Source organism: Urocitellus parryii, chromosome 3 (assembly GCF_045843805.1).
Source record: "Urocitellus parryii isolate mUroPar1 chromosome 3, mUroPar1.hap1, whole genome shotgun sequence".
Classification (NCBI taxonomy): Eukaryota; Metazoa; Chordata; class Mammalia; order Rodentia; family Sciuridae; genus Urocitellus; species Urocitellus parryii.
This window is the reverse complement of record NC_135533.1, coordinates 56,594,397-56,610,791: the sequence shown is the minus strand read 5'-3', so window position 1 is coordinate 56,610,791 and position 16,395 is coordinate 56,594,397. Positions and strand designations below refer to the sequence as shown.

Here is a 16,395-nt window from a genome sequence, read left to right as displayed (position 1 = left end):
TAGGCTTAGAAACCTACTCATGAGCCTAAATGCAAACATGAACTATCTAAGGAAGGTTCTGTTTTAGGTACCTATCTCTTGAATTCACAAAACTTTCTGAATAATTATGATTCTTTTCCTATTTAGGAATTTGGGACTGAGGCAAGTATTTTATGCCTGGAACCCATGCGTAGGCCTAGCTCAAGCTCTGGGCCTGGTGATAGACACATAGCCCACTTCTCAAGTAAACAAGCATCTCCTTGACATATTACTCTGCACAATCATTCACGGTAAATTTCCTTTACATCATAACAGATAATCCAGGATAAGTCTCATCTGCAATTTTCCTAATTTATAAGGTATGGTCAATGAATAGAAAGCAGACTCATACATTCTATGCAAAAAAGTGAATCAGGTAAACACTGCTAATTAGGACATCTGATTATTACACACTTTCATTATGCAGTATTTCCTATATGACTTAAACCCAATTGGATTAAAGTATCTCAATACAACTGAAATAAGTTAATGCAAAGCCTTTCTCCAGGCCCTCTTCTCATGACCCATGTATTCTTTCCCCTAACTTTTTGAACTCCTGTTGAGGTACAATTAACAATGAAAATTGAATACATTTGCTGTGTAACACATGTTTTCACACATGTATATATTGTGTTATAAATAATTATACATGAGTTAATAAACTTATTTATCCATTATTCTCAGTTATCTTTCTGTGTGGAGAAAATACTTAGGATAAATTCTTTGCATAAATTTCATGTACACAATACAGTATTGCTAATTACAGTCACCACTATAAATCAGATCCCCAAAACTTATTCCCCTTATAACTCTGAGTCTGAAAACTTCTCAAGTTAATTTTTGATTTTTCACTCCATCCAAGGATAGTTAGAAATAGTAAATGAACCCAATAAATTACTTGTTCTAAATTATTTTGAAAGGACTTAAATGGAATGTTTTGAGTAAGTGTACTGCATACAATAATCTCTGATTATATTGTATCACTTACCTCAAAAGAGGACTGATATATAAGCAATGTATGCCCAATATTTATATACTGCTTTCTTTATAACACAGCATGAAATATCATTAAATAAATATAAAACTGATTTCACAAGTGTTTTCAAAATGTTATTCATTCATTCACTCTTTCAAAACAAAAATCTGTGTGGAACAGATAAACAAGTGGGGATTAGAGATGGAGGCATCCTCAGAGGCCTCACCTGTCGAATGATACTCTTCACACAACGCACTGGGAGGCCTTGATAGTTGGACTTGATGATCCACTTGAGGAGGTGGTGACCAAGCACTTCAAAGACCATGCAGACATCTGGGACATGGTTAAGGATTGTTTGTGGATGCATTTCCTGGAATATGGCAATTAGTGAAAAGCAAAAGCAGAAGCAACAGCATTCTGTCATTTACAACACAGTTATTTGCTCATAAAACACCACAATAATAATATCTGTAATACCAAAAGTGGTCAGTTGAGGTTTCTTACCTAAATAAAGACAAGTGGTAATATTTATTATGTGCCATACATTATTCAATATGTACTTTACACCACCTCAGGAAATATATAATTGTCCCCACTGTGGAAATGAAGATATGTGTCTCAGTACAAAGGTGGCCAAAGCAGATTCTAGCCCAACCTTCATGGTACTCTCCTGTCCCCACACTATTCTCTCAGCACGTACAGAGGAAAAAGAAAATGGGTCAGACTGAAACCTCACAAGAACTGATGTGGAAAAAACAGAATTGCAGGGCCCTAAGAGTCCTAATTGCCTGCCTAAACCTCTAATGAAGGAGGCCACAAATAATACATTATCAAATAGAAATTTACCAAACACCAGGTGCAGTGCACATACCTTTAATCCCAGAGCTTGGGAGGCTGAGGCAGGAGGATGAAAAGTTCAAAGCCAGCCTTAGCAACATAGCGAGATCCTGTCTCAAAATAAAATATTAAAAAGGGACTGGGATGTGGTTCAGTGGTTAAGTGCCCCTGGGTTTAATCACTAGTATTAAAAAAAAAAAAATAGAGAGAGAGAGAGAGAGAGAGAGAGAGCTATTTAATATTTTTCTTCAAAAATATCTTTCATTGCATAACCAGATCCATTTAAAAACTATAGGTAGCTGTTAAGAATGTATGATTACAATTTAAGATAGAGTATTAGGACCATTCTGCAATAATAAAAACTCAGAAATCAGAAGCCCTTCAAATTTTTTAAAAACCACTTAACAGAGATACGACTGACATATAAAAAGTTGTATATATTTAATATGCACATCTTAATGTGATTACAGATCAGTATACACCTAGGAAAACATGACCACTAAGATAATAAAGGTATACAAAGGAAATGAAATCAAGATCTCACACAGGTATCTGCAGTCCTATGACTACTGCAGCACCACTCACAACAGCCAAGATATGGAACAGCCCACATGTCCAATGATGGATGACTGGATAAAGAAGATAGGGCACATACAACATAACATTCCTCAACCACTCCAACAAGTGGATTTTGAAAATCAGAGTTTCTACTAACCACTGACTCTTCAAAACTATCACCCACCAATTTCCCATACAGTATCTTTATGCCATTCCATGAGAAGGTTTTAAACTGCCCTAAAACCCTTTGAGAATATTTTGATCATCATTGGAGGCTTACAGTAGGCTTCATTATTTAAAAAATAAAATAAGTTAGCTGGGCACGGAGGCATACGCTGTCATCCCAGAGGCTCAGAAGGCTAAGATAGGAGGATTCCAAGTTCAAGGCAAAAGCGAGGCACTAAGTGAGACCTTGTCTCTAAATAAAATACAAAATGGGGCTGGGGATGTGGCTCAATAGTTGAGTTCAATCCCTTGTACAAAAAAAAAAAAAAGATAAGCTGATTTAATATTTTTATACGATCAACCACATGATCATAATAGCTATTAATTATTTTCAGTGAAAAGAAGAAAAAATGTTTTCTTCTCTTGAAGAACTTATGTACTACAGACATATGCAAAGATGATCTAAATCCAGCATTTCTTACTAGTTCCCAGTCTTATTACAAAAATGACAAACTAAGAATTAAAGTTAGTAGCAGACATATGACCCAAGTCTTCTCAAAGCATTGGTAATACATAATGATTTCTTAGCATTTTATTTACACTAAACATAGCCAATTTTCCTTTCTTAAGGAAAATTCTATTTACCTACAAATCAGGTAGTTTCTCCAAAGAAACCCTCTCCCTGTTTGTGGTCTCAGGAATAACCTTATGGGTCTGGCACAGAGTAAGCTGCTATCGTGCCCTTAAACAAACAGGCTACAGCAGGGACAGAGAAATCCAGCACTACTTACCCACCTATTTACTAGAAAAAAAAGAAGCTCAGTATTTAGGAGAAATGGTCTTGAGGCAAAGGCTAAGCTATTAGCAGTTTTTTCTACTTTCCAGTATCTAAATACAGTTTCTATAAATAAACAAAGGTTTACTCCAGCACATAGAGTGACAAAGTACTTCCCTACAGGATCATGACTAAGTAGACGCAGACACCAATGTCATTCTGGGATTTAAGCAGGGAGATGACCTGTGCCTGAAACTTCTGGAGCTTCAGAAGGTCAAGTAATAATTTACCGGAACTGTTCAAATACAATGTAAATGAAAGAGCAAAAGATCTGACATGAGAAGACCTTAGCTCTGATGTACCCTATAGGACTCATCAGCTGGTACTCTAATTGAACATCAGGAAATGAAAGCATCACCCACCACAATTACGCAAAGGGCATCTCAGAGGATCCAACATGAAAATAAGGACAAAGTCTTCTGGAAACAACAGGAATTATCTCCTCTCCATTGTGCTCTTCATCTTTGAGCTACATGCTTTGGGAAACTTTGCTCTGTGTCGTTTGCCCGCAGGGCTGCCTTTTTCCCAAATTACCAGGCAAAGAGAGAGGGAAGAAAAACCAGCATCTCCTTTCCACAATCCCAATCACTTAATCCTAGATCCCTCAAAACCAACAGGTACTTGAACAACTGCCATCCTCACAAGAGAAAGAGAAATCATGCTTGGCTTAGCTATGTCTTCTGGATGTACACATTTATTTTCTAACAGGATCTAGAATGAGAATGAAGGCCATCCTTTCTAAAAGGCAACAGGAACATTTAATCAGGAGCTAAAGAAGAAATTATTTCATCTTTCAAGAACAATACTTTCTACCAGGATAATTTCTTTTGGAGAAAGCAGATATTCTTGTAGTATTTTCCAAGAAAGAGAGAAGAACTATAAATTAAACAAGTTAATCTTAAATTACACAACTCAATTAAGTGGGTGAAAACTTAAAAGAACAATAACTTAGGATAAAATAACCTTGTCTCTGGAAGTGTGATTCAAGTCTTTTTTTAAAAAATATTTTTTGTAGTAGATGGACACAATACCTTCATTTTATATTTATATGGTGCTGAGGATCGAACTTACATGCGCTAGGCAAGCACTCTTACCAACTGAACTATAGCCCCAGCCCCTGCTACTGCTATGTTTAATTTAAAATATATTTACTTTATGTGTGGTCTAGTGAAGGTCTTTTAAAAAGTCATTTTTGAGGGCTGGGGTTGTGACTCAGAGGTAGAGCATTTGCCTAGCATGCGTGAAGCACTGGATTCGATCCTCAGCACCACATAAAAATAAAATAAAGGTATTGTGTCCACCTATAATTAAAAAATAGATGTTTAAGAAAAAAAAAAAAGTCATTTCAGGCACATGCCTGTAATCCCAGTGGCTCAGGAAGCTGAGGCTGAGGCTGAGGCAGGAGGATCACAAATTTAAAGCCAGACTCTGCAAAAGTGAGGCACTAAGCAAATTCAGTGAGACCGTGTCTCTAGATAAAATGCAAAATATAGTTGGACATGGGGCTCAATGGTGGAGTGCCCCTGAGTTCAATCCCAGGTACCTTAAAAAAAAAAGTCATTTTTGCACATGGTGGTGCATGCCTATAATTCTAGCAACTCGGGAGACAGAGGCAGAAGGATGGCAGGTTTGAGGTCAGCTATAGCAATTTAGTGAGAATTTAAGCAACTCAAAGAGACTGTGTCTCAAAATAAAAAGGCTGAAGATGTAGCTCACTGGGTAAGCACTCCTGGGTTCAACTCTAGGTATAAAAAAAAAGAAAGTCATTTTTGCCATACCAAGAAAATTTGAATGAATTTTATTCAGTGAGTTTTATGGTCATGTTTAAAAAACCAATCCACATATTTTTACAAACTGCACACTGACATTTATGTAGGTTAAAAAAAAAAAACACATGACTTCTAGGATTTGTTTTAAAATAATTCAGCAAGAGAGAAAGGCTAGATGTAGAAATTAGCGCCAGACCTTAACAAACACTGAATCTGTGTACTGGATTTTCAGAAATTCACTGTACTACACTCTCTGCTTTTATGTATGTTTAAAACTCTTCATAATTAAAGCTTTAATAGAAAAACACTGGAGATCTAATCCATTTACCAATTACTACAGAAAATGTTATCACTTTCCTTTTACCAGGCTTTTGTAAAGCAGACAAACTGGAGGGAAAAGAAAGAAATCAGGGGCTCAGGATGTAGCTCAGTGCTAGAGTGCTTGCCTACTATGCAGGAAGCCCAAAGTTCAATCCCCAGAACTTGAAAACCAAATACACACATCAAAAATAAAAAATATCACACCTTCCACATTCACCAGCAGGAAGATTATACTCTGCAGGAAGAACTAATTGAAAGTCTCAGCTGTATCACTCTAGAAACAGAATTCAGAGTTATTAGGACTAAACAATATCAATATCACTTGAATGCAACTTTGGGATATCAGCATTAAAGTAGCATTTTTCCTCTTACTGCGTAAGCAAATACATTTCAGCCTCATGCAGTACTTTGTAGCTATTGGAGCACACATACATGCCCCCTGTACACTGGTTTTAAAAGGTTTAAAGCACAAAGAAGTGCTGGCACACACTTCCACCAACCACTGCAAAAATAAAGTTCACCACAATTACTGAAGAAGAAATAAAACAAAACAAATTCTGTTAAAAAACCAGGCCAAGTTTTGCTATTTCTTTTTTTCACTGCCAAAGACACTACTATACCAAAACCACTAACAGACCACACTAGATGTACTACTTATTAGACTTCGCAATAATTTTAGAGGCCTAATGTGGAAGGATGCAGCACAAATAAAGTCTACAAAAACTTGATATAATCTTTTATTTTAAAGTAAGAAGAAAAAAAGTACATTATAATTCAGTCTACAAAAAGCAAAGGAAAGGGGGTTGGGGTTGTGGCTACGTGGTAGAGCATTGCCTAGCATGTATGAGGTACTGGGTTTGATTCTCAGAACCACATATAAATAAATAAAGAGCCATTGACAACTAAACAATATTTAAAAAAAAAAAAAAGGATAGGATAGGGCCGGGGTTGTGGCTCAGTGGTAGAGCGGTTGCCTAACATGTGTGAGGCCCTGGGTTTGAGTCTCAGCACCACATATAAATAAATAAAATAAAGGTCCCTTTACAACTGGGGGGTGGAGGGGGGAGCAAAGCATAGAGCTGAGAGCAGTGGCACATGCCTGTAATCCCAGTGGCTCAGGAGGCCAAGGCAGGAGGATTGCAAGTTCAAATCTAGCCTCTGTATAAAAGTGAGGCACTGAGCAATTCAGTGAGACCCTGTCTCTAAATAAAAAACAAAATAGGGTTGGGGATGTGACTCAGTGGTCAAGTGCTCCTGAGTTCAATCCCCGCGCCCAGAAAAAGCAAAGGATACGTATCCCATTCATGCCTGATATCTTGAAGTCATCAATGAGCTGGACCACCATGTCTTTGTTTGGGTCACTAGGATCACTTTCTCGAACCTATGTAAAGAAAAATGGACACAAAAACAGGAGTTTGAAGTGGAGAATTTTTTCCATTAGGCCAACCAACAAAGTGATATTTTTCAAATAAAAGATTTGGTACTGGAACTAACAACAACAACAAAAAAAAACAGATTCTACTTCAATTTAGTATCAACAAGAAGAATCCCTTAAGTAAAATTTGTCATTTATTTTTCTTACATTATTCACATTTTTCCAGTACTTACACATTTGAGCAATTTTATTTCATCCAAGGCTGTCTCTGTATAATGCTGGGCACTCTTTACAACTTTCATTGCAACAAATCTTTTCCCCCTTAAAAAAAAAAAAAAAAGCATAGTAATTTATATTATCGGCATAAAAGGTGATGATTACAACAAGATCTATCCAATAGAGAGGCTTCTGATAAGTTTTCTTCTAAAATGGTATTTTGCAAATTTGGGGACCACAATTAATAGGGCATCCATGCATTAAAGACAATTTCTTTCATGCTTTTGTTTTTTTCTTAACTAAAATTGAATAGACCAGGAAAACATCAGAGTTATCTATCACACAATAAGGAAAAGTATTCCTGTGACTCTTGTTTCAGTTCATATACACACACAAATACATGTGTATATGACCTGAGCAGCAATTAAGTTTCTTACTATTGATCATGGCTGGCGCGCACGCATTCATATTCTCATATTCTTTCTTTCTCTTTCTCTCTCTCTCTCTCTCTCTCTCTCTCTCTCTCGTACTGTGGATTGAATCCAGAGGCACTTTACCACTAAGCTATGTGCCCAAACATTTTAATTTTTATTTTGAGAAAGGGTCTTGCTAAGATGCCTAGACTGGCCTTGAAATTGAAATCCTCCTGCCTCAGCTTCCAGAGTTGCTGGGATTACGGGTATGTACTACAGCACCCAGCTGGATCATGGCTTTTAAACCTATGTCACAAAAACTAATTTGAAAAGCCTACACATTATTAATTTTACATCTGAATGCTTTCTGATATGGATAATTTACTAGAAAAGTAACATGCCCCTGGTGAAAAGCAATTTTGTGGAAAAAGCTTTAAAAATAGAGAAGAAAGTTGGTATTTTCAAATACTTAACTTCATAATAAGAAAAAAAATCTAGCTAGCTGAAGTTACAAGCCTGTTACATGCTATAACATAGTAAGAATAACGTCAGCTACATCTTCTTAGGAAAAGGATATTGAATAGACCAGGAATCAAGTGCAAAAACGACAAAGAGCACTTACTGCATATCCCAGCACAGCCAGACAGTGGAGAAGTGCCCCCATCCTAGCTTTCTAATAACATGATACCGACCATTGAAGAGGTCTCCAATTTTCACCGGATGATAGCCACCTTAAAAAAAAAAAAAAAGAAAGAAAAGAAAATTCAGAATTCCAGGAAAATAGTACTATTTTCATTTCTTCATCAATTCTGGATGTCAAGAATGACAGGTCTGAAATAACAGCATCATTAAAATGTTTAAAATACATTTTTTCAGGATTATCTTCCATCATCAGAAAAGTATCTTGTGAATTCCCATTAGGCTTTTTAGCTAATTTTAATAAGAATTTTGAAGGGCAACAAATCATCCAGTACTCCCTAATAATAATAATTGAGGTTTTGTTTTTAAGTCAATGTATGTACATGTACACACCAATTCTTGACATTTATAAATGACTTTTCTTCTAAGTTATAAATCACACTCAATTATTTTTGCATCTGTACAAAGTTCAGGAAATTAAAGGATGTTTACTCTGCATAAATTTGTATACACCAACCATTTTCCTATATCCAATAAGTAATGGTATAACATACATGTTAATTTACCCTCCAAATGGCTTGTTCCTCTTATTACTCTTCCTCCAACCTGAAACTTTTGCATGGAAAAACATTCTTTAGAAGTAAGGAAATCAATTGGCAAAGCAAGACTGGTACCCTATTCTCAGTGAACTTTTTGGGGAGGTAAGGGTGCCTCACTGACATCTGGCATAGAAAGTCCTTCACTCTGAATTTTCAAGTATAGGTAGTAGACTACAAAACAGAATTATAATATGGCATCAATTCCACGAAACATATAAAGAACAATCTAAGAGGATATTAACATTACCCCTTGTTATAACATTACCCCTTGATATAAAATTAATTTTATTCTCTTTATCTACAGTTTAATCATCTTGTTTCCAAAACAAACAATGCTCTTTTAGTCTTAAATTTGATTTTTACTATGAAAACATTAGTGTTCTCATATTCATATTCTCTCCTCCCTCTTTCCCACACCATTTCTTCTTTTATTTTTGGCAGTGTTAGGGATAGAACACAGGGCCCTATGCATGCTAGGCAAGCATTCCATCACTGACCTTCACCCCCGGCAATGATTTTTTATTTTTTTAATATGCAGAATTCCCAAATCACTCAAGAAAGATATGAATGGTTCGTGCCTAGTGCTGAGAGGCCGAAACAGGTGCAGCAAGTATGCAAACTACATTTTTCAATAAATATTTGTGAACTCCCAGAGGGCTCTGAGTTACAATTCAATAAATACTATCAATATTTTAAAAGTGGCAAATTAATCAAGCAGGAATTTGGACACTGAATTTCTAAGATTCTTACTGCTATGAATATTGTATTTGCTTTTCCTGGATTTTAACATCAAAATCTGTAACAACACTGTAAACTAGAACTATGATATTAAGTCAGGAATAAAATAGAGCAAATTATCAAATAGCTTATTACTTAATTTTTGTTTAATTCTCTAAGTAATTGAAAGATATGGTCTCTGGATTTCTAGTACAGTTTTTAAACCATTAAAATTAACAACTCAAAAGGAGAAAAGAAAGTTAATGCTTATCAAGTATCAATTAGAAAAGGAACATTGTACTAGGCACTTTATTTTGAAATCTGTGTTCCAAGAAACAAAAGTGATTTATGACATATTACAACTATTCCACACAGGACTGGTGTGGGGAGGGAGGGAAGGAAGGAAAGAAGGAAGGAAGGAGTTGGGAAATGAAAAGTTAAACAAAGCAAAGCAGATTTTTTTCACCCCAGGCCTAATGTCTTAACATTCTTTGTGAACCTCTAAGAGCACAGGGCACATATTGCACATGCTACATGTTCCATACATATTTGCTCAGGAAATGACTTCCAGTTAACAAGCTTTTTGGAACATGGTATTGCAGGAAACAGTGATGTCTATCTTATTCAATCCTTACATCCACCCTGCACACTAGATGGTATTCTTTCCACATTGCTGCAGAAGGCACCAAATGTCAGAGATATTAAGCACTAAGTTGGACACAAGGTGGGAAAAAAGGCAATTCCAAAGCCCATGGTTTTTTTGCCCCTAGTAAGAAAGGCATTCCATGTTTTAATTACTGGATGACTGTTTTCTAGACCTGATACACAGGGAACACTGAATGGCTTACTTAAAAAACCACACAGTAATGGGCTGGGGTTGTGGCTCAGTGGTAGAGCACCCACCTAGTACGTGTGAGCCCTGAGTCTGATCCTCAGCATCACATTAAAAATAAATAAATAAGTAAAGGTATTGTGTCCAACTAAAAAAATAAATATTAAAAAAAAACTACACAGTGCTAACATTAACATCTCGAGACTTGAAAATAAGTTAATTATTTTATAATTTATATTTTATAATTTTTTTCTGGATACAAATTAAATTTATTACATACATTCTATGTAGTAGAGCTGAGCAGAACTGAGTAGTTAAAAGCAATGTAAATGTAATTTATTTATTTATTTTTTGATGTGGACTTTTTAATTAATTTATTTATTTTAATTTTTATTATTAGTTGTTCAAAACATTACATATAGTAGAGGATAGGAAAGGCAATAGAATACAACAGACACTAGTATGGCAGTATGTAAAAATGTGGATGTGTAACCGATGTGATTCTGCAATCTGTATACGGGGTAAAAATGGGAGTTCATAACCCACCTGAATCAAATGTATGAAATATAATTTATAAGTTAATTGTGCATAAAGAGAAGAAAGCTCCATCACTAGTATGTTTCAGATTCAAGTTCTCAAACAGCCAGTGTGTTCTTGTGAGAAAAAAAAAAAAAAAAAAAACCTCAGAAAAGGCACCATCTCCACTGTAATCACTGCAGAAGTGCAGCAGCTCCTTTTCTCTATGGGATCTCAAAGTTGAACAAAAACAAATTACTAGTTCAGTCCAGTATCTCTGGAGCCCACAGGCAGCTAAAATACTGTCTCTAAAAATAGGCCAACCAAACAAGAAGAACACAAAAGTAATTCTTAAATACAAAGATAAAAAATGAATGAAAGTACAAAAACATTTAGTTGACTTTTAATTTTGAAAATATGACATATATATTATCAGATCTATATATTATATATTCTCATATCCAACTCCTTGATTTCTATAGAAATCAAGACTCTCTCATGACCATTCAACTCTCACTCCCTTGTAACAGAATGATAATCTTTTTTTTTAAAGAGAGAGAGAGAGAGAGAGAGAGAGAGAGAGAGAGAGAATTTTTTTTTAATATTTATTTTTTAGTTTTCGGCGGACACAACATCTTTGTTTGTATGTGGTGCTGAGGATCGAACCCGGGCCACACGAATGCCAGGTGAGAGAGCTACCGCTTGAGCCACATCCCCAGCCCACAGAATGATAATCTTGCCAACAGGGCATCTATTCTACCTAACAAAAACTATGCTATGAGAAGAGAGGAAGTATGTCCCCACCCAGCAGACCCACACCAACCCAACTAACACCTGGGAAATTCAAGAAAATGGACACTCCAGTAATTCCATCAGAAACTCCTCCAGTTCCCTGTGTTATAACAACCATCAGCAGCCATGTCATTGCCTACTGCATTGTCTAGCACATAAGGAATCTTAACAGTCAAACTGGACAAAGACCCCAATCACTCTTTGGTTCCTTTTGCTGTTTCATCAACTGACAGAAAAGGAATATAGGAAAACAACAGTGCTACACACAGACCCTGCTAATGGCATGAAGCAGAGTACCAGAAATGCTCAAATACTTGATGATTACATGACTCAAAGGTTTGATTGATTCATCTGTACTACATTATTGTATTGTTTAATGTGACATTTATCACAAGTTTTTCTCTTCTTAAAAACAAATCTTAGTTTGAATTATAAATACAAAGAAAACAAAATACACTGTTAAAAGTATCATTAATTTCATTGCTCTGTTTTTTTTTCTAATCTAATCCCTCCAGTGCACCCAAGAAAACTATAACTAAAGCTCTACCTATATATACATAGTAATAAGACTCCAAAGAAGACAATTCTAAAACTTACCTTCTTAGCTATTTTGGGAGACATGCTGGCCAAAGATAAAGACAATTCCCTTTTCCTTGCAAAAAATATATTCTATTTATAATAGTAAATCAGAAGTTTAGAATTCCATAATAGACAGTAGTATGGAAGGATTTTCCGAAGTCTATTTTTCTACTAAAAATATTATTTATTTTTATGCTGACACAGTTTCTCAGCCTTCCAATTGTAGGGTGTCTTTAGATAACCACTGAAAACTTTCTAAGGGCTAAGGAAGGATTTCAAAAATCAACCCTATGGGGCTAGGGATGTGGCTCAAGCAGTAGCGCACTCACTTGGCATGCGTGCGGCCTGGGTTCGATCCTCAGCACCACATACAAACAAAGATGTTGTGTCTGCCGAGAACTAAAAATTAAATATTAAAAAAATTCTCTCTCTTAAAAAAAAAAAAAAAAATCAACCCTAACACACAAGTCTTATTAAAAAGGGATGGTGAAAACAAACTTGCTTATAGTAAGGTAATGGACATATTCTGTGTCACTTAAGATTTTAATATTCCTCCTCAAAAGTATACAAAAAAACCATTAGAGATATGAAAGATTTGAACACACTACCAACCAACTTGAGGTTTACAGAACCTAACATTTACAGAACACTATACTCAATAACAAACACTTCTCTCAAGTGCATACAGAATATTTAGATAACATACTGGGCCATGAAACAAGTCACAAAAACAGTGTTCTCGGTCCATATAGAACTAAGTTAGAAAGCAATGAGAAAATTAACCAAAATTTGGAAACTTATTCAAAATAATTCATGGGCTAAAGAAAAAAATCATAAAATATTTTTTCACAAAATGACAATGAAAACTCAACATATGTCAATCTACGAAACACTGCTAAGGCAGTACTCAGAGGAAAAATTATAGCATTAAATGCCTACAATAGAAAAGAAAAGCCAGGCATGGTAGTACACACCTGTAATTCCAGTGACCCAGGAGGCTAAGGCAGGAGGGTCACAAGATTGAGGTCAGTCTCAGAAACTTCACAAGATTTTGTCTCAAAAATAAAAAGGGCTGGGGATGTAGGTCAGTGGTAGAATGCAGCTGGGTTCAATCACTGGGAGGAGGAAGGGAGGGGAAAAGGAAAGAGAAACGAGAAAAAGAAGAGCAAATATAACCTGAAGAAAATAATAATGATATAAGCCAGAATCAATGAAAGAAAAAAAAATAAAAACAATAGAAAAAAAAATCAGTAAAACCAAAAGTTGGTTGAGACAAAAGAAAAAAATAAAATTTAATAAATTTCTGGCTAGGCTACCAGATGAAAGAAACAAATTACTAACATGAAGAATAATAAAACTGACACCAGAACATATTTTACAGACATTGAAAGGATAACAAGGGAATATTACAATTTATACCTATACATATTTTAAAAATACATGAAATGAATGAATACCTTGAAAGATACACACCACATGAATTTCAACAAAATACATACCTGAATAATTTGTATTTATTTGAAAAATGGAATTTATTGTTAAAAACCTTCCCTTAAAAAATGGGCTAGGATTATAGCTTAAGTGGTAGAGCACTTGCCTAGAATGTGTATGGTACTGAGTTCGATTATCAGCACCGCATATAAATACACAAATAAAATAAAGGTCCATTGAAAATTTTTTTAAAAAGTGTCCTCCCAAACATTACTAAAGAAATACAACCAATTCTAGAAAAATTCTTCCTGAAAATAGAGGAAAATATTCCCAGTATCATCCTATGAAACCAGCATTATTTGATTCCAAAGCCATATTAAGAAAACCACAGGCCATGATGTAAATATAAAAATTTTAGACAAAATTTCAACAAATCAAATTAAGCAATATATAAAAAGGACAATATACGTTATGATCAAATAGGGTTTATTTCAGGAATACAAATGATTTAACACTCAAAATTCACTTAAATACTTCACCATAACTAAAATAGGAAATGCATGACTAGCTCACGAGACATAGGAAAAAAAGTGACAATACTAAACATTCCTGATCACAATTCTGAACAAAGCAGAAGTAGAAGGATGTCTAGGAAAACAATACAGAAAACATCAGACATCCCGCCTATGATTAGAAACATAATAAAAATTCCTACTCTCTCCATTGTATTCAACATTATACTGGCAGTTTTATACTAGCTTTAGCTAGTATAATCAGAAAATAAATAAAAACACATCAAGAGTATGACTGTACTTCTGTATTTAATTTAATTGGACAGAAATTTTGATGGCCTTCGATCTAGGCTACCTTTCAAAGGATTATACTGTTAACAACTTTGTAAAATAGAGACACTAGACACTATCTTCCTATGAAGAAGAGGGAAGGATGATTTGTTATCCAGAAAAATAAGCATGTCCTCCCAGGCAGGTATTGTTGTAGGCCCTTATAAAACACTGGGATTTCCTAAGATTGGAGTCCTCAGATGGGACAACAAACCCATAAGGCACACAGTATCCAACTGGGCCTGAGTTCACATCATCTTGGTTAGATTTGGGATGCAATGGGAATAAATATCAACGTAAAGTTCAAGCTGCTTGCAGTGCTATGAATAATTAAGTCCTTTGTCTCTGACCCAGGAAATCTCATGACTTCTGCAAAACCCCAAACTGTGGCAAGTTAACTTGTTAACTTGCAAATAGGATAAAACTTCTTGATAAATTTATCTTTGGCACCAGAAAAAAAAATTTCTTTTTTCTTTGTCCTATAAAAATTGCTAACTAGTTTTTCATCTTATGAAAACTGTCAGTCTTAGAACCATAGTCTTTCTTTGATAACTAAGAAACCCAGAGACAAATTTGTAACATTTTCAAATTGTATAGATCTCTATTAATAAGTCTTTATAATAACCATAACCTGACTTTATATTATTTCTCCACTGTATAATTTCTTCATCTATTTGCCTAATGTATTATGTATACCTATCTGTAAAATTTCTCAAGTTGTATGTGAAGTATTAGGATACAAACAACAGCCACTTATCCTTCAGGATAAACTCAAGTAAAGCCCTAATCAGGAAGCATTTCCTGATTTTTCTTGCTCAAGAAGGGCCCCTGGGGCTGGGGATGTGGCTCAAGCGGTAGCGCGCTCGCCTGGCATGCGTGCAGCCCGGGTTCGATCCTCAGCACCACATACAAACAAAGATGTTGTGTCCGCCGAAAAACTAAAAATAAATATTAAAAAAATTCTCTCTCTCTCTCTAAAAAAAAAAAAAAGAAGGGCCCCTGTTCTGCCCTTCTCTTATTCACCTCCAAAATGCCTCCTTAGATTCTGTTACACAAAATAACTAACAGATATTTCAGTTATTGCCTCACTTATCTTCCCTAGGAGATTATAAACTCTGGGGAGAGCTTTCTTTGGAGACAGTATCCTCAGCACCTAGCACAACATCATAATAAATACTCAATATATGAGAACCGAAGTACAAGACAGATATGGATGGGAGGAACATGAGTTATTTGTTCCCTGGCATGACATAAAAGAAAAGTGAAACAGGCTCCCCTGGTTTGAAATTCAATTTTAAATAATATTATACTATAATAAGAAAAGAGGACAGCCCTGAGAAACGAAGAGGAAAACACATGCACTGTGAAATAAATAGTTCTATTTGATGTTAAGAAAGAAAACAAAAATAGTATACTGGGATCAGATTTGAGACCTAGAGTTGTGCAAAAGTGTTGATTTTACTATTGGGGCCAGGTCAGGGGGGCAGAGGGATTAACAAAGTATATCCTTTATTCATCTTATGACCAGCTTTGGGTGTGTGGGCGGGCAGGGAGTAAACCAAGAATCTAAATGTATCACAGGTAATATCATATAATAATACTGTAAAGAAAATTACATAGTAGAAATACTACATTTATTATTATTCTACAAAATTAAAATGTATAGTACTTAGGGAAATAGAAAAGAAAGATACTAAGCTGTGACAATATTGATGAGATCCTCAGCAAAACTATCATGGTACCCATGACATTTAAGGTTCAAGTTCTCTACTAGCTCTCTATACTTATAAAAGTTGGAATCAGATTCTAGACAATAAATAAGAATTTCTTCTGCTTTTGTGATCAACAATCTACCTTACTTGTCATTATAGTGCTATAATTTTGTAGCTGCAGCAAACTGTTCTAATATATACTAATGACATTTCTATTTTTCTAGAGAAGATTCTAAAAAAACATTAAGAGCCC

The 16,395-nt window shown here is 35.2% G+C and overlaps 1 protein-coding gene across 6 annotated transcripts in view; it reads right to left on the bottom strand.

Annotated features, from left to right (window-relative positions):
* Positions 1 to 16,395, bottom strand: part of Srpk2 (SRSF protein kinase 2) — a 239,399-nt gene that overhangs the window by 43,583 nt on the left and 179,421 nt on the right. For all 6 annotated transcript variants that reach the window (XM_026395749.2, XM_026395740.2, XM_026395743.2 and 3 more), the window contains 4 exons: positions 8,106 to 8,214; positions 7,088 to 7,175; positions 6,773 to 6,860; positions 1,221 to 1,327 (listed from right to left, as the gene is read on the bottom strand). In XM_026395749.2, coding sequence (XP_026251534.2) covers positions 1,221 to 1,327; positions 6,773 to 6,860; positions 7,088 to 7,175; positions 8,106 to 8,214 — 392 coding nt within the window. The remainder of the gene's footprint in view (positions 1 to 1,220; positions 1,328 to 6,772; positions 6,861 to 7,087; positions 7,176 to 8,105; positions 8,215 to 16,395) is intronic.